Raw genomic sequence first — 17319 nt, 5'->3', positions numbered from 1 at the left:
TGTGGCCCAGGACAGGGGCCTGCTGGGGTCTGGGAAGAGCCTGGGGATATGAGGGCCAGGGCTACTTGCCTCACCTCCTGACACTACCCCGGCTTCAGCCGAACCCTGCAGCTTGGCTCCAAGCCAGCCCAGCGGCAGGCTCAGCAGGTCCCAGGGGCGTGGCAGTGGCCAGTAGTAGAGCCGGCCCACACCGGCTAGGCAGGCAGCACAGTCCCCTGGACGGCTGAGCGTGCAGCTGCAGGAGCTTCTGTGGGAGTACAGTCATGAGCGTTTTGCTGTACTATGCCCTCCCTGCCCTGGGCAGCTATGCCATGCTCTCCATCTTCTTCCTGCGCCGGCCTCACCTGCTGCACACGCCCCGGGCTCCCACCTTCCGCATCCGCCTGGGGGCCCACCGAGGAGGTGAGCTGGGTAGGGGTGAGAACAGGCGCCAAAGTGGACAGCACAGAGGGATAGGTCCAAGGGGGCATGCTAGAAACAGGGCAGGGACCAAGAAAGGAGAGCGAAGTGGCAGGGCAGGGCGTGGACGAGGAAGAAGACGCTGGTGCAGCCTGGGCTGGCTGGGGAGGTGAGGCCAGAGGGAGGATGGAGCCCAGAGAGGGAATGTGGGTGATGAGGTCAAGCCAGGCCCCTAGACCCCAAGCCCCAGGGGCCCACTCCAGTGCCCCCCACAGGATCTGGAGAGCTGCTGGAGAACACCATGGAGGCCATGGAGAAGTGAGTGTATCTGCCCCTGCCCAGGCTGCCATGTGAGGGTGTGCAGGTCATGGACTGCATCACAGCAAGGGACGCCATTCACTTCCTAGCTGGGTGACTGGCACCCCCTGGAGGTGGCCTGCACATCCCACCGTGAACTCTGCTCTCACATTCCCGGCCACCTCCCCGCCACCATGCCCCTCATCCCAGTCCCCTACCCCAGCCCCCCGCTGACCTTCACCCCCACAGCTCCATGGCCCAGCGCTCGGACCTCCTGGAGCTCGACTGTCAGCTAACACGGGACAGAGTGGTGGTGGTGTCACACGATGAGAACCTGTGCCGCCAGTCGGGCCTGAACAGGGATGTGGGCAGCCTGGACTTCGAGGTGGGCCCTGCCCTGACACCCCAACCCCCACCTTGAGAGTCGCCATGCCCAATGCAAGCGTCTAGTGACATCCTTCCTGTCCTCCCCAGGACCTGCCCCTCTACAAGGAGAAGCTGGAGGTTTACTTCTCTCCAGGTGAGAGCAAGGGCTTCAAGCCCTGCCTGGGCCATGCCCGCCTTCCCTGGACCTCCGCCTTGGCTTCCCTCTGACCCCTCTTCCCACACCACCCCCAGGCCACTTTGCTCACGGGTCAGACCGGCGCATGGTTCGTCTGGAGGACCTGTTCCAGAGGTTTCCAAGGACACCCATGAGCGTGGAGATCAAAGAGAAGAACGAAGAGCTCATCCGTGAGGTGGTGCTGCAGGCAGGGCTAGGGCGGCTACCGGGGGCGGGAGAGAGGCCTGGCTCTCCGTTCACCTCCTTCTCCTCCTCCCAGATAGCAGGCTTGGTGAGACGCTATGACCGTAATGAAATCACCATCTGGGCCTCGGAGAAGAGCTCGGTCATGAAGAAATGCAAGGCTGCCGTGAGTCCCCCCCGCCCCGCCCCCATCCTCTTCCTCCTCCAGGGGCCCCTCCTTCCCAGAGCTGGAGCCCACCCAGTATGGGGACCTGAGCTAGAGGGGTCTAGGAGAGTTCCCAGTGGCGTGGCGGTGGCAATGAAAAGGGTGTGAACTCAGGCCTCGAACACAGAGCCAAGATGTGACTTTTGTTTTTTTTCTTTTTTGAAACACAGTCTCTCTCTGTCGCCCAGGCTGGAGTGCAGTGGTGCGACCTCAGCTCACTGCAACCTGTGCCTCCTGGGTTCAAGCGATTCTCATGCTTCAGCCTCCCAAGTAGCTGGGATTACAGGTGCATGCCACCACGCCCAGCTAATTTTTGTATTTTTAGTAGAGATGGGGTTTCACCATGTTGGCCAGGCTGGTCTTGAACTCCTGATCTCAGGTGATCCATCTGCCTCAGCCTCCCAAAGTGCTGAGGTTACAGGCATGAGCCACCACACCCAGCCCCAAGATGTGACTTGGATCCTGCAGGTAGTAGGGCCTCCGGAATGCCCACCACGGATCCCCTGCAGCTCATGCCTCCTCTCTGCTTCCCCAGAGCAGACAGATTCTCATGCCTCTCCTTGCCTCCCCAGAACCCTGAGATGCCCCTGTCCTTCACAATAAGGCAAGGATTCTGGGTGCTGCTTTCCTACTACCTGGGGCTGCTGCCCTTCATTCCAATCCCTGAGAAATTCTTCTTCTGCTTCCTGCCCAACATCATCAACAGGTACCAGTGGGGGGCGGACCTCAGAAAAACGCCCCACTGCTTAGGGTCTCCGTGGAGAAGGAGCCCAGATCTTCCCAGCTCCCCAGCTCCGCTCAGAGATAACCCCCGAAGGTCTTTTAAGGACAGTGGTTCTTACCCAGCATTCATGAATACTAATAGAATTGTGAACACCCTGAAATTCTGTGCATATATGGAGTTTTAGGATAGAGGGGTCATTTATCCATCTCAGTCCATCTAGCATATTTTATTGAATGTCTACTCTGTCCCAGGTGCAGTTATAATGTGTAAATAAGACCAATGAGGGTGGGGAGAAGTTCTTGGTGAGCTTACAGTCTGGCTGGGGAGACATTCGTTCATTAATTATAGCACGGCTGTCTCAGACCCTCAGCAGGAAAAGGCAAGTCAGTGTTCTGCAGGAAGGCAGGGGTTAACAAAGTAACAGCTGGGGAAAGGATCAGGAATTTGGATACTTAGCTGGCACTTAAGCCTGGTCCCTCCCTTTGCTTTAGATTTTTTTTTTTTTTTTTTTGAGACAGAGTCTTGCTCAGGCTGGAATGCAGTGGCCAGATCATGACTCACTGCAGCCTCGACCTCCTGGGCTCAGGAGATCCTCCTGCCTCAGCCTCCTGAGTAGCTGGGAGTATAGGCGTGCAACACTGCTAATTGTTAAAATATTTGTAGAGACAAGGCTAATTATAAATAGGCTAATTGTTAAATTATTTGTAGAAATAAGGTCTCACTATGTTGACCAGGCTGCTCTTGAACTCCTCAGCTCAAGCGAGCCTCCCACCTCGGTCTCCCAAAGTGCTGGGATTACATACCTGAGCCCCTGGGCCCGGACTCCCTTTGCTTTCTGACAGCTTCTCTGTGGTAGTCCCAGAGCTCTCTGCTCCCCTCTGTTGTCCAGAAGGAAGTCCCACTCAGCCCCCACAATCCCTTGCTACAAAGAGATCAATGATATTTCTGTACCACCTTTTTATACAGGATTTTTTTGTTTTGTTTTTTTGAGGAGTCTCCCTCTGTTGCCCAGGCTGCAGTGCAGTGGTGTGATCTCGGCTCACTGCAAGCTCTGCCTCCCTGGTTCACGCCATTCTCCTGCTTCAGCCTCCCGAGTAGCTGGGACTACAGGCGCCCGCCTCCACACCCGGCTAATTTTTTTGTATTTTTAGTAGGGACTGGGTTTCACCGTATTAGCCAGGATGGTAATCTCCTGACCTCATGATCCACCTGCCTTGGCCTCCCAAAGTGCTGGGATTACAGGCGTGAGCCACTGCGCCCGGCCTTATACAAGATTTATAAAGTGTTTTAACATATTTTGGGTTGACTTTTACCTTGCAGCATCCCCAGGAGGTATAAGAATCATGACTCCCATGGTACCCTAGAGAATCTGAGGCCCAGAGAGGTTCTGTAATTTGCCCAAGGACACACAGCTGGAAATCCAGAGCTTAGGTTTTCCCTGAGTCTGACTCCAAAGCCTGACCTAGGACACTATAAAGGGACTCTAAAGTCATCCCTGGAGTGGGATAATTAGGGGTCGTCCCACTAAGTGCTGTCTGGTCTCAAGAAGCTGGCCAGCAGGCACAGTGACTCACGAGGTTTTTGGGTTTTTTTTGTTTTTGTTTTTTGTTTTCGAGAAGGAGTCTCGCTCTGTGGCTCAGGCTGGAGTGCAGTAGCGCGATCTTGGCTCACTGAAACCTCTACCTCCTGGGTTCAAGCAATTCTCCTGCCTCAGCCTCCCAAGTGGCTGGGACTACAGGGCCTGCCACCACGCCTGGCTAATTTTTGTATTTTTAGTAGAGACGGCGTTTCGCCATGTTGGCCACGCTGGTCTCCTCCCACCTCAGCCTCTCAAAGTGCTGGGATTACAAGTGTGAGCCACGGCACTTGGCCGGCTCACACTTATTATCCTGGCACTTTGGGAGGCTGAAGCGGGGTGATTGCTTGGGTCCTCCTGCCTGGGCAACATAGTGAGACATGTCTCTACAAAAATTTTTTAATGGCCGGGCGCGGTCGCTCACGCCTATAATCCCAGCACTTTAGGAGGCAGGCGGGTGGATCACAAGGTCAGGAGATCGAGACCATCCTGGCGAACACAGTGAAACCCCATCTCTACTAAAAATACAAAAAATTAGCTGGGCATGGTGGCGGGCACCTGTAGTCCCAGCTACTCGGGAGGCTGAGGCAGGAGAATGGTGTGAACCCGGGAGGCGGAGCTTGCAGTGAGCTGTGATCGCACCACGGCACTCCAGCCTGGGCAACAGAGCAAGACTCTGTCTCAAAAAAAAATTTTTTTTAATTTAAATTAATAATAAGATAAATAGATAAATAAGAAGCTGGCCAGGCCCAACCAGGAGGGCCTGCAGCCTGGGTGTCCAGCTTTGGAACCGAGCCAGGCCCTGGCCCAGCCCCACCACCGCTCTGCTTTGGGCCTGGCAAGTCCTTTTCGTTCTCTAAGGCCCAGACTCCCTATCTGGTGAATGGTGACTGGAGGGCCACACCCTCAAAGCGTGGTGGTCAGAGTAGGCTCTCTGAACAATGGGTGAATTGTTCACTGGGGCAACTACAAAGGTTATTCTGGGGGATTCTTGGGGGTGGGAGGGCAGCGCTACCCTGGTTGAGGGGGGCACTACCACCCCACCCCACCTCTGGGACAGGGGAGACCCTAGGAGCTAACCCCCACTTCCTTCTCTCTGCAGGACCTATTTCCCATTTTCCTGCTCTTGCCTGAACCAGCTGTTGGCTGTGGTTTCGAAATGGTGAGGTGGGCAAGATGGCTGGGTAGAATGTCCCCATAGAGACCTACTGCTGCCCTTCTCCCAGGTCTCCTCTCATCATCACCTCCCACGTCCCCACCCCACCCCCAGGCTGATCATGAGGAAGAGTCTGATCCGACACTTGGAGGAGCGAGGGGTGCAGGTGAGACCTTGACCACCACTTCCACCGCACACAGACCTGGCAGCAGGGTTCCAGTCCCACTCTGCTGCCAACTAGCTGCATCGCTCGGGCAGGTGACCTCACCTGAGTCTCAGTTTCTACGTCCCTAAAATGGGAAAATGGTATATTTAACTCTCTGGATACACACACACACAAACACACACAATGTTCTTTTTTTTTTTTTTGTGACAAGAGTCTCACTCTGTTGCCCAGGCTGGAGTGCAGTGGTGCAATCTCGGCTCACTGCAACCTCCACCTCCCGGGTTCAAGCGATTCTCCCGCTTCAGCCTCCTGAGTAGCTGGGACTATAGGTGCCTGCCACCACGCTTGGCTAATTTTTGTGTTTTTAGTAGAGACAGGGTTTCACCATCTTGGCCAGGCTGGTCTAGAACTCTTGGCCTCAAGTGATCCACCTGCCTCAGCCTCCCAAAGTCCTGGGATTACAAGTGTGAGCCACCGCGCCTGGCCACACACATATTTTCTTAACCTGACATTGCCAACATATGGATATGTAACTAGCACTTATTAAGGGCTTGATAAATGTTAGCCATTATGTTGACAACAATGATGTATCATGATCCCTGATGAGAGGGGGCTGGGGAAAGATGAGAGATGGGAGAAAACAAGCCCAGCCCACCCCCCTCTCCCCTAAGCATTGGCTTCGACAGATCATTTAATTAGTAAACGATCCTTGAGAGTGTTCCAGGCACTATAGTACTAGGGGTGGGAGCTTCCCATCAAGGGTACAGGGAAGAAATGCCGTAGGCAGAGGCTGGGCACAGTGGCTCCCGCCTGTAATCCCAGCCTTTTGAGAGGCCAAGGTGGGAGGATCACTTGCGCCCAGGAGTTTAAGACCAGCCTGGGCAACATACTGAGACCCTCGTCTCTACAAAAAATTTAAAAATTAGCCAAGCACAGTGGTTTACACCTGTACTCCCAGCCACTCAGGAGAGGACAAAGCGTGAGAGCCAGAGACAGGGAGAGGGAGAAGGAGAGGGAGGGAAACAGGAAAAAGGAAAGGAAAAGGGAAAGGAAAGAAAAATGCAGAGGCCGGGTGCAGTGGCTCATGCCTGCAATCCCAGCACTTTGGGAGGCCAAGGCCAGCGGATCAACTAAGGTCAGGAGTTCGAGACCAGCCTGGCCAACATTGTGAAACCCCATCTCTACTAAAAATGTAAACATTAGCTGAGTATGGTGGCGCATGCCTATAATCCCAGCTCTACTCGGGAGGCTCAAGCACGAGAATCGCTTGAACCCAGGAGCTGGAGGTTACAGTGAGCTGAGATCACGCCACTGCACTCCAGCCTGGGCGACAGAGCAAGACTGTCTCAAAAATAAATAAATAAATAAAATATTAACTGGGCATGGTCGTGCATGCCTGTAGTCCCAGCTAGTTAGGAGGCTGAGGTGGGAGGATCACTTGAGCCCAGGAGGTCAAGGCTACAGTTGGTTGTGATTACACCACTGCACTCCAGTGTTGGCAATACAGAGAGACCTCGTCTCATCTGTATTTTTAATAAAATAAAAAATTCCAATCTCCGCCTACCTCAGTGCCCACTCAAACGGGCAGGGAAGGGGCAGAGCTGCAGGAGCTGGGGCAGGTGGCAGCGGAACGGGGGGCTAGGGGAGGGTGGTGCTGGTAAGTGGTCAACAACTAGCTCTGAGAGAGGAACAAATGAAAGCCCTGATTTGAGGATTAATTTTCTTGGTTTCAATACTCCCATCTTGGCCAGTTTCAGGCTGCCGACATGAAGCTACTAAATGCAGAATGGGAAGAGATGCGTGGTGGCACCCCATCGTGTAGTATTTCCATCTTGCAGCCTCAACAGACTTAATCACTTCAAGAACACAGTAATAGGAAACTGATTAGCAAGAAATATGCTTTGAATATTTATTACTGGGTTGTTTGTTTTGGGTTTTGTTTTTTTTTTTTTTTTTGAGACAGAGTCTTGCTCTGTTGCCCAGGCTAGAGTGCAATGGCACGATCTCAGCTCACTGCAACCTCCACCTCCTGGGTTCAAGCGAGTCTAGTCTCCTGCCTCAGCCTTCTGAGTAGCTGGGATTACAGGCACCCGCCACCACGCCCAGCTAATTTTTGTATTTTTAGTAGAGATGGGATTTCACCATGTTGGCCAGGCTGGTCTCGAACTCCTGACCTTAGTTGATCTGCCTGCCTCGGCCTCCCAAAGTGCTGGGATTACAGGCGTGAGCCACCACGCCTGGCCACTTGTTGTTTTAATAATTTATTTAGGGCCAGGTGCGGTGGCTCACAGCTGTAATCCCAGCACTTTGGGAGGCCGAGCAGGTGGATCACAAGGTTAGGAGATCGAGACCATCCTGGCTAACATGGTGAAACCCCATCTCTACTAAAAACACAAAAATTAGCTGGGCGTGGTGGCGGGCATCTGTAGTCCCAGCTACTCGGGAGGCTGAGACAGGAGAATGGCGTGAACCCGGGAGGCAGAGCTTACAGTGAGCCGAGTTCGTGCCACTGCACTCCAGCCTGGGCGACAGACCAAGACTCCGTCTCAAAAAATAAATAAATACATAAAAATTATTTAATTGTCAGTTTATATAATTTTTTATTTTTTGAGACGAGGTCTTGTTCTATTGCCCAGGCTGGAGTACAGTGGCGCAACCATAGCTCACTGCAGCCTTAGACTCCTCAAGCAATTCTTTCACCTCAGTCTTCCAAGTAGCTGGGAGCACAGGCACATACCACCACACCGGGCTAATTTTTACAAAGTTTTTTGTAGAGATGAGGTCTCACTTGATCTTAAACACCTGACCTCAACTCCTGCCTCGGTGTCCCAAAGTGTTGAGATTACAGGCGTGAGCCACTGCACCCAGGCTACGATTTAATTTTTAATAATGGCTGGGTTTAATAACCACTTTGCAAAATTCCTGAGAATTTAACAATCAGCTCCAGCCTACTGCTGCTGGGGAGTCTCCATAGAGGAGGAGGTGGGTCCCCACTGTCTGGATGTAAAATTGTTCAGAATCTACAGGCCCCCTCCCTCCCTGCTCAGGTGGTCTTTTGGTGCCTTAATGAAGAGTCGGATTTTGAAGCAGCCTTCAGCGTGGGAGCCACTGGCGTCATAACAGATTATCCCACAGCCCTGCGGCAATACCTGGACAACCATGGACCAGCTGCCCGGACCTCCTAAGTCCAGAAGCCTCAAGCTCTCCTGTTTCTCTTCCTGAAAAATAAATATTTGCCTTTCGATCACATAGTTGTGCTGAGGGTGAGGAGTAGAGGGGTGGGTCCTGAAGATATGAAGATGGCAGCTTAGGAGGGAACAGGCCAGCCCTGAGGCTGGAGCCTGGGGCCTTCAGGAGCCTGACGCACTGGTTCCACTACATTCCTGTCCTCGTGCCACACCCTGCCCCAGCCTGGCCTCCACTCTCCTCAGGAATGTCCCCTCACGGCCAACCCAGGTGTCCTGGCCCCCAGCCACTTGACAGCAACAGATAATGGTTCCATTTTCCTGAGGCCATCAACAGCCCAGGCACCGGGCAGGGAACTTGATCTCTTCCATGTCCTGCCCTGTGAGCTTCCTCCTCGGGCTGCAGAGGATGGGCCTGTGTGGGACAGCTGAGTTCACCCAGCCCCTCTGCTGCCCCCGCCATTCCAACCTTCTCCTCCCAGGTCTCCTTCTCCAGAAGCTCCCAGAACGCCTCTGCCATCTCCAGCCCCAGGGCCATATTCACTGAATGAACCACACATTCACATTTCAGGTATTTACTGAGCGCCTCCTCTAGACCAGGCCGGGCCCACTGCAGTGAGCAACGCAAGCCAAAGAACTGCAGACAGGTGTTGAAACAGACATGCCCTGAGATCAGACCTAACCCAGCCTGGAGCACAGGGGTGTTAGAAACAAATGCTCAGTGTAATCAAGAAAAACCAGCACTGAGACAGATTTCCCAGCAAGGCATCTTTACTTCAGAACGGTGCTACTTGCGCTGCTTGTAATGGCAAGAGCATCCCAAACAAAGGAGAGAAGGGCTTTTTCACCCTAACGCAGTTCCTGTTTCTGTGTCCTTTCCCCATTGGCTGGGGATGGACTGCACAATCTGAGCTGATCCCAACTGGCTAAGGTTTAAACTTTCCCAAACAGGGTAGACTGCCAAAAAAGAAGAAAAAGGGGGAGAAGTTTATGACCAGGAAGTTGAGTTTTTGAAAAGCTTAGCTGTCCCAACAATTTCCTCTCTTCTATTTGATACTTCTTCCTCTTCAAAAAATTTTAACAGGATTTGGCTTCGTTGTTCTTCTTGATTATCCAGGAGCAAGAGCTTATCCAATTATGGAGGGAGAGAAGTGAGGGAGGTTAGTGAGGGCTGTTTCTATGAGCCTTTGAGTTAACCCACGAATACAAGGTATGATGCGGCAGCCCACAAGGATAAGTACACTTGTTACAATTGCAAGAGAGGTAAAGATTGAAGCCAGGAGTCCTTTCCATTTTCCAAACCACTTTTCCATGAGACCCATAAAAGGGTTATCTATTCCAGAATTTTCCGGCTAATTCATTTGCCAGGATGGTAAGGCCTTTTGTGATGGTCCCGTCGGCAGCTGTATTATTAGGGATAAAAGTACAACATTGGACTCAGATCATGACACAGACTCTGCCTTTTCCTGCCAATATCATGTCAAGGGCTAGTCTATTTTCCCAGGTCATCTGGCTGGTGGGGCCTAATTGTTCAGCTATTCCTTTGATGGCATCCCTGGTATAACTGACGAATCGCTGCTCATTGTAGTATATATAATTTATCCAGTCTACATTTTTATTTATAGCAGACCACCAGAACAAAACAGACTCGAACCCAGCGGCTATTTGGTTCCGAGCTTTAAATTCACTTGGTAAGCTCCCATGGGACCCCGCTACTGTCTATGTAAACATGGGGGTCAAAGGACCCTCGAGGGGCTTCTCTTTTTCTTCGGGTTACTTGCTTCCTGTCTGGTTGACGAAATGCCAAGGTGAAAGGGATGGCCAATTGGATTAGAGCAAAAGTGCCCGTCCAGTTGCTTGGCAGCGTACCCAGTAACAGTCCTCCACAATACCACCATACATCTGCTCAGGGATAGACAAGGGCCAGCTGATTGGTTAGCTCTTGAAAAGGTTTAGACTCCCATTAGATTTCCAAGGAATGTTAATTTGTCCCCCTGTTGTGGGAGACACAAGGTATAATTGGCATTGAGAGCTGGAAGTCGAATGGTCCTTGGGAGCTGACCCATAGGGCTCCTGATCTTTGGGAAACGTAGTGAAAGAGTGGTGCACGTCTTGTTTCCCCAGGCCGTGGGGTGCTGGAAGAGAGCTACCATACAGTCCATGCCTGGTTGGCTGGCCCATCTGAGTGGAAAGGGGACAATCTGGGTTTCTAGCCTGCCCGCTACACAAGTGTAACAATTGCTTTTATTCAGGGTGCGAACAGAATATTTAATCCATTCCAGCCAGGCATTTGCATCTTGATACCTGGTCTCGATGGCTAGGGTTTGCTTTAAATCCTTGACTTCTACTATAGCTACTTTGGTTTTGTCATTGGGTAAGAGGTGAGGAATGGTTTGATTTGGTGGGCTTGGGGAGGAGGAGACGGTAGGAGGTGGAGAAGGGTGAACAAAACATATTTCAAAGAAGCCTATAGGGTCCTTTCTAGTAACATTGGCTCCTAAGCCATAGAAGCAACCTAAAGTGGAGTTAGGGTTGCTGGAGGTAGGGGTAGTAATAGAGGTAAGTACTGGGTTGCACTGGTTGGATTGGCAATTATAAGGGTGGTTCCCTTGATAAAGTAGAGGCTGCTTCCTTCGGGTTTTATTAGTTTTTTTGCACACTAGGCAATTATCTGCCACCTGACTAGTGAGGGTATAGATTCCTATATACCCATAGGCTTTGAGGACTGTGTCACACATAGCTTGGGGACCCCAGTGAGTTCCTTGATGAAGCTGTGACAATATTTCCCTCATAAGAGGTTTAGACAGCATTTCCCTCCCGTCTGGTAATACCCACCTTCCCTCTGAGCTTTCCTTAGCTCCTATTCTTTTTAACTTTTCTTGGTCTGCATTGGAGAAGATGGGGATTGCGACTGGAGGGGAAGGTAAGGGGTCAGATGGAAAATGGGCGCCTGTCTGGAAGAGGCAGCTTGCTTGGCTACTCGATCTGTGAGGTTATTTCCCCAGCTTTCAAAAGATGGGTTTTTCTGATGTCCTGGGACATGGACCACCACTATTTCTTCCGGCAGTTGAAGATTTTCTAGTACTTGCATAATCAATTCTTTATAGACAAGGTCCTGGCCTTTACTATTAATGAGGCCTCGTTCAGTCCAGATCTTTCCAAAGGTATGGACTACTCCAAAAGCATACTTGGAGTCAGTGTAAATAGTTCCTTCCTGATATTGCAGAGATTTTAAGGCCTGATTTAATGCAAAGAGTTCACATGTTTGAGTGAACCAGTTATTGGGCCATCTCCCTGACTACCTCCATGAGGGTTTCCCCGTCAACTACAGAGTACCCGTTATGCCTTCTTCTTTCAATTACCCGAGAGGAGCCGTCTACAAAGAGGTAATGCCCGGTTTGGAACAGGGTCTCACTTAGTCTGACTCTAGTTTGCTAACTGATCAGATCTAAACATTTATGCTCAGGTTCCTCCCGGTTCGGATTTCCTGTTAGGAAAACATCGGAGTTGAGCGAATTATCAGTGGTCAATGTTAAATCATCCCTCTCTAATAAGATAGCCTCAATTTTTTTTTTTTTTTTTTTTTTTTTTTTTGTCGGGGGGAATGGCATCTCATTCTGTTGCCCAGGCTAAAGTGCAGTGGCTGATCTCGGCTCACTGCAACCTCTGCCTCCGGGGTTCAAGCAATTCTCCTGCCTCAGCCTCCCAACTAGCTGGGATTACAGGCATGCACCACCATGCCTGGCTAATTTTTTGTATTTTTAGTAGAGACGGGGTTTCACCATGCTGGGCACTCTGGTCTCCAACTCCTGACCTTGTGATCTGCCCGCCTTGGCCTCCCAAAGTGCTGGGATTACAGGCGTGAGCCACCACACCCACCCGATGGCCTCCTATTTTAAAATCCTTGAGTCAGTGAGCCATCTTCCTGCCTTCTGATTAAGAATGGTCCTAACTTGATGAAGGGTACATACAATGAGGCTTCCCCCAAAGGTTATTTTCCTGCTTGCTTCCGTTAGAAAGGCAGTTGCTGCTACAGATTGGGCACATTCGGGCCATCCGTGGGTTACTGGGTCAAGAACTTTTGACAGGAAGGCTATGAGCTGCCGGTGTCCTCTGTCTTTGGGTGAGTACCCCTAAAGCCACCCCCTTGTTTACACTGACAAAAAGGTGGAATGGCTAAGGAAGGCAAAGCTAGAACAGGGACAGTTACAAGTATGTGTTTTAACTCTTCTACTTGTTGGACTTCCGATGGGGTCCAAAGAAGGGGGTCTGTTCCTTCTTGGGTGAGTTTTTGATATAGAGGTTTTGTTTATCAGGCATAAGAGTCAATCCATAGACGACAGTATCCAACTAATCCCAAGAATTTTCTAAGTTCCTGCTTTGTTTCAGGCAAAGGTAGAGATGTGACACCTTCAATTCGTTCAGGTACTATTTTCCTTTTGCCTTTACTGATTAGGTGTCCTAGATATTTTACCTCAGGTTCTACAAACTGAATTTTACTCCTTGAGACCCGTAACACTTGTTCCCTTAGGAAATTCAGGAAGTTAATTGAAACTGTGGTTACGTGGTCCTTGCTATTTCCTGAAATGAGCAGGTCATCTGCGTATTCGAGTAGGCATATGGATGAAGGGAAAAGTTTTCTAGGACTTGTTCTAAAATTTGACCGAATAGATTTGGGGAGTCTGTAAACTCCTGGAGTAGGACTGTCCACTGGTACTGCTGTTTTCGACCTAAGTGAGGGTCCTCCCACTCAAAAGCAAACGTGTCCCGGCTGTCTTCCGCTAAAGGGCAAACCCAAAAGGCATCTTTCTTTTTTTATTTTTTTATTTTTTATTTTATTTTTGAGACAGAGCCTGGCTCTGTCGCCAGGCTGGAGTGCAGTGACACGATCTCGGCTCACTGCAACCTCCGCCTCCCGGGTTCAAGCAACGGTCCTGCCTCAGTCTCCTGAGTAGCTGGGATTATAGGTACATGCTGCCACGCCCAGCTAATTTTTTTTTTTTTTTGTATTTTAGTAGAGATGGGGTTTTACCATGTTGCCCAGGCTGGTCGCAAACTCTTGAGCTCAGGCAATCTGCCCACCTCGGCCTCCCAAAGTGCTAGGATTACAGGTGTGAGCCACCGTGCCCAGCTGGCATCTTTCAAATCTATCATTGTAAACCATTGGTGATCGTGTGGGATTTTGCTGATAATGGTGTAAGGGTTGGGAACAACAGGGTGGGTAGTTTGAGCTGTTTGATTAACAGCCCAGAGGTCTTCTACTAGCCGGTATGACCCATCTGACTCTTACAGGCAATATTGGAGTGTTGTAAGGGGGCATACAGGGTTCAAGGAGTCCGTCATGGACGAGGCCCTCAATTATAGGTTTTAGAGCCATTCTAGCTTCTAAGGGAATAGGGTATCGTTTTCTCCTTACCACTTCCCTGGGAATTTTTTTTTTTTTTTTTTGAGACAGAGTCTCGCTCTGTCGCCCAGGCTGGAGTGCAGTGGCGCCATCTCGGCTCACTGCAAGCTCCGCCTTCCGGGTTCACGCCATTCTCCTGCCTCAGCCTCTCCCAGTAGCTGGGACTACAGGCGCCCGCCACCACGCCCGGCTAAGTTTTTTTTTGTATTTTTCAGTAGAGACGGGGTTTCACCATGGTCTCGAGCTCCTGACCTCGTGATCCGCCCGCCTCGGCCTCCCAAAGTGCTGGGATTACAGGCGTGAGCCACCGCGCCCGGCCGGGAATTTTTAAATAAATAAATAAATAAATAAATCCGACAGTGGAACCCAAATCAAAGTTAATCACTTCCTTTTTTTTTTTGAGACAGAGTCTTGCTCTGTCTCTCAGGCTGGAGTGCAATGGCGTGATCTTGGCTCACTGCAAGCTCCACCTGCCGGGTTCACGCCATTTTCCTGCCTCAGCCTCCTGAGTAGCTGGCACTACAGGCGCCCACCACCACGCCCAGCTAATTTTTTGTATTTTTTTAGTAGAGACAGGGTTTCACCATGTTAGCCAGGATGGTCTCAATCTCCTGACCTCATGATCCACCCACTTCGGCTCCCAAAATGCTGGGGTTACAGGCGTGAGCCACTGTGCCCAGCCTTTGGGCCTCTCTTAATTAAAAGTTCCTCTATGGAGCAGTCTTGCCAATTTTCTATCTTTTGTAATTTCTTTCTAATGTCCGGCCAACTGTTGGTGATAAAATAGAGCTTTAACATCTCTTGTCCAAGTGGGTCCTCTATGTCTAAGCCTGAATATTTTCTTATTTGCTCCTTAAGTCTGTTTAAAAATTCCATGGGCCCTTCATCTTTTTCTTGGTGTACATTAAATGCTCAGGAAATATTTTGGGTTCGAGGTACCAATTCCAGAATCCCTTTAATTATCATATCCCTGAGGTCTTTCATGTTTTCTCAGTGGGCTGCATTGTTCCTATTCCACTGAGGGTCCTGGGCTGGGAATTTCTGCTCTGCTGCAGGGATGTTTTGACCAAGAGAGTGTTCACATTCCCAGACTATCATTGCAGGCCTGTGGATCATGGTTCTTTCCTCCCCTGAGAAGAGAATACCTAAGATGGACATTAATTCAGCCCAAGTATACAATTGCGGCCCTAAAAATTGTTCAATGTGATCTGAGAATCCAAAAGGATCATCTGATAATGGTTTGAGTTCCTTTTTCAGATTTCTAACCTCTGAACTAGTTAAGGTGGCATTTACGAAACCAATACCCCCTCCTCCCAGTGGTACTTCTCTTAAGGGAAAAGGGGTTGGGGCAGACCCCTTTGAGGAAGACGGAAAAGGAAAGTTCTGAATATCCCTCCGGCGTTGTTTCATCTCGTGCTGGATTTTCCTGAGGAAAGGATATGTTTGGGTGGCTGCTCAATGGGGATGTGGGGCCACAAGGCCCATGGGGCAGGGTTATGTGGGGGAGGGACTGAGTGATTAGCCTGGGGTGGGGTAGGCGGGGGAAGATGGTCTAGGGCATCCTATACATTGGCATATTTAGATGTAGAATCTGACTTAACTGGGTTGTCCTAGGGGGGTACTGAGTTTGGTTTCTCTTTTACATCATCCTTTAAGGGAAAGGGAAGGACATGTTCCTGTCTCCAACACAGAGCATAATCTATTTCCTCCTGAGAGATTGGACTTTTTTCATTAACATACTGGATTAAGAGTTGGCATATCCAATCCTCGTCTGATCCAAACTTTGGCCAAAAGACCGAGGGTCTGAGGATAGGTTCCTTGGTCCAAATAAAACAGCAATATTTTATCATTCACTGTCTTTCCTTGTGTTACATGGTTCTTTCATTATACCTCCAGTACTCTAACATAAGGCCTAGAGGACTGTCAGGGGGAATTTTATTGTCTGCTTGGCCTTTTGTACTCCCTGTCTTACTTGGGGTATTTCCCATTCTGGAGGTTGGTGCCCGTTTCCTAGGGGCTTAACCTCTCCCTTTTCCCATTGGAGGTTTCTTGCACTCATATGAATAATTGCATCGTACTTTTTGGCCGCTTCCCTCGTGGGAATTTCAGGCCCCTCTTAGCATTAGCGGGTCGGTATAATCCCCCTGACTGGAAAACTGCCCTAAGCCTTATAAGGTGACCATGGAAGCAAGTCTGGACTCCACACTCGATTCGTGTCCACTGACGTGTCTCAGCCATGCACTTTCAACCTCCAAGTGACCCCGACCACCAAGGAAATACTTTGTCGCCCCAGTAGCAACTTTTCTTACCTTGGTCTGTGCACAGAGTTACCCACTTGCCTGGGAATTTTAAGGCTCCTTCCTGCCCACGTTGCTGAGAGTCCGGATTTATTCCTCACTTCGGGCGGACCCGATCCTCTGCTCCTTGGGCCACCGCAACAAGGTAGTGGGACGTGTCTCACAAGGAAAAGTAATCGCTACCCCTCCCAAAGCAGAATGGGATCCCGGAAGACCCCCAAATTTGTTGAAAACAAGTGCTTAGTGTAGTCAAGAAAAACCAGCACTGAGACAGAAGACTTCCCAGCAAGGCATCTTTACTTCTGCAGAAGGGTGCTGCTTGCGCTGGTTGTAATCACAAGAGCACCCACAAACAAAGCAGAGAAGCGGGTTTTAACCCTAACGCAGTTCCTGTTTCTGTGTCCTTTCCCCATTGGCTGGGGGGTTGGACCGCACAATCTGAGCTGATCCCAATTAGCTAAGGTTTAAACTTTCCCAAATAGGGTAGACGTGCGAAAAAGAAGAAAAAGCGGGGGTAGAATCTGCTTACAGCTTATGACCAGGAAGTTGAGTCTTTGAAGAGGAACTTAGCTGTCCCAACAGAGGCATCTGAGAGGCCTGCAGGAGGTGATGCTGGGCAGTAGGAATTGCCTGGTCCGACGCCCTGGCTGCCAGGGGCCTGCCAGGGATGCGCACCTTTGGGTCTTCCCTGATAAGAAGTGAACTGAGTGTGTCCCTGGCGCTCTGGCAAAAGCCATGGAATGGGCCCACAGTGAGAATTCCAGCTTCGCCTCTTACTAGCTGGATAACCTGGGGAGCCGCAAGACCTCCCTGGGTCTCAGCCCCTGGTACAGTGGAGCCAACGGGAGAAACGGCCTCACGGGATTGATGCGGGGATTGAGCGGGGCACGGGCGGCGGACAAACGCAGGTCATTATACTCATCTCCCCCAGGGCATGCGTCCCAGCGCCACCCGCTTCCTCGCTCCGCTCCGGGCCTAGACCCTCCGACCCCGCCCCTGCCCGGGCCGCAAGCAGGAATGCGAGCAGGCCGGGGGCGCGCGGGCCGCAGCCGCATTTCCGGGCCGGCGGGAGCGGGCGGCGGGGGAGGGGCGCTCGGGGCCTGCGCCGGCCGCCGTGTGACGCGCCCCCTCATTTGCATGCGGAGCGCCCATTGGCCACGGCGGC

At 51.0% G+C, this 17319-nt stretch overlaps 1 protein-coding gene and 1 long non-coding RNA gene across 2 annotated transcripts; one reads left to right on the top strand and one right to left on the bottom strand.

Annotated features, from left to right (window-relative positions):
• Positions 1-108: 108 nt before the first annotated feature.
• On the top strand, positions 109-8515 carry GDPD3 (glycerophosphodiester phosphodiesterase domain containing 3). Its single transcript, XM_030798794.1, has 10 exons — positions 109-402; positions 675-717; positions 946-1081; positions 1171-1216; positions 1315-1433; positions 1518-1607; positions 2219-2352; positions 5049-5108; positions 5217-5268; positions 8316-8515. Exons 1-10 carry the CDS (start codon positions 264-266, stop codon positions 8451-8453), a joined length of 957 nt encoding a protein of 318 aa, XP_030654654.1. The 5' UTR covers positions 109-263; the 3' UTR covers positions 8454-8515.
• A 691-nt stretch (positions 8516-9206) lies between these two features.
• On the bottom strand, positions 9207-17316 carry LOC115831261. Its single transcript, XR_004026786.1, has 2 exons — positions 16167-17316; positions 9207-9856 (listed from the first exon to the last, which is right to left on the bottom strand). It is a non-coding gene; the product is annotated as an uncharacterized LOC115831261 (long non-coding RNA).
• Positions 17317-17319: the final 3 nt, after the last annotated feature.

Source organism: Nomascus leucogenys, chromosome 2, assembly GCF_006542625.1.
Source record: "Nomascus leucogenys isolate Asia chromosome 2, Asia_NLE_v1, whole genome shotgun sequence".
Lineage (NCBI taxonomy): Eukaryota > Metazoa > Chordata > Mammalia > Primates > Hylobatidae > Nomascus > Nomascus leucogenys.
The sequence above is the reverse complement of the archived record's forward strand: the minus strand, read 5'-3'. Positions and strand labels throughout refer to the sequence as shown.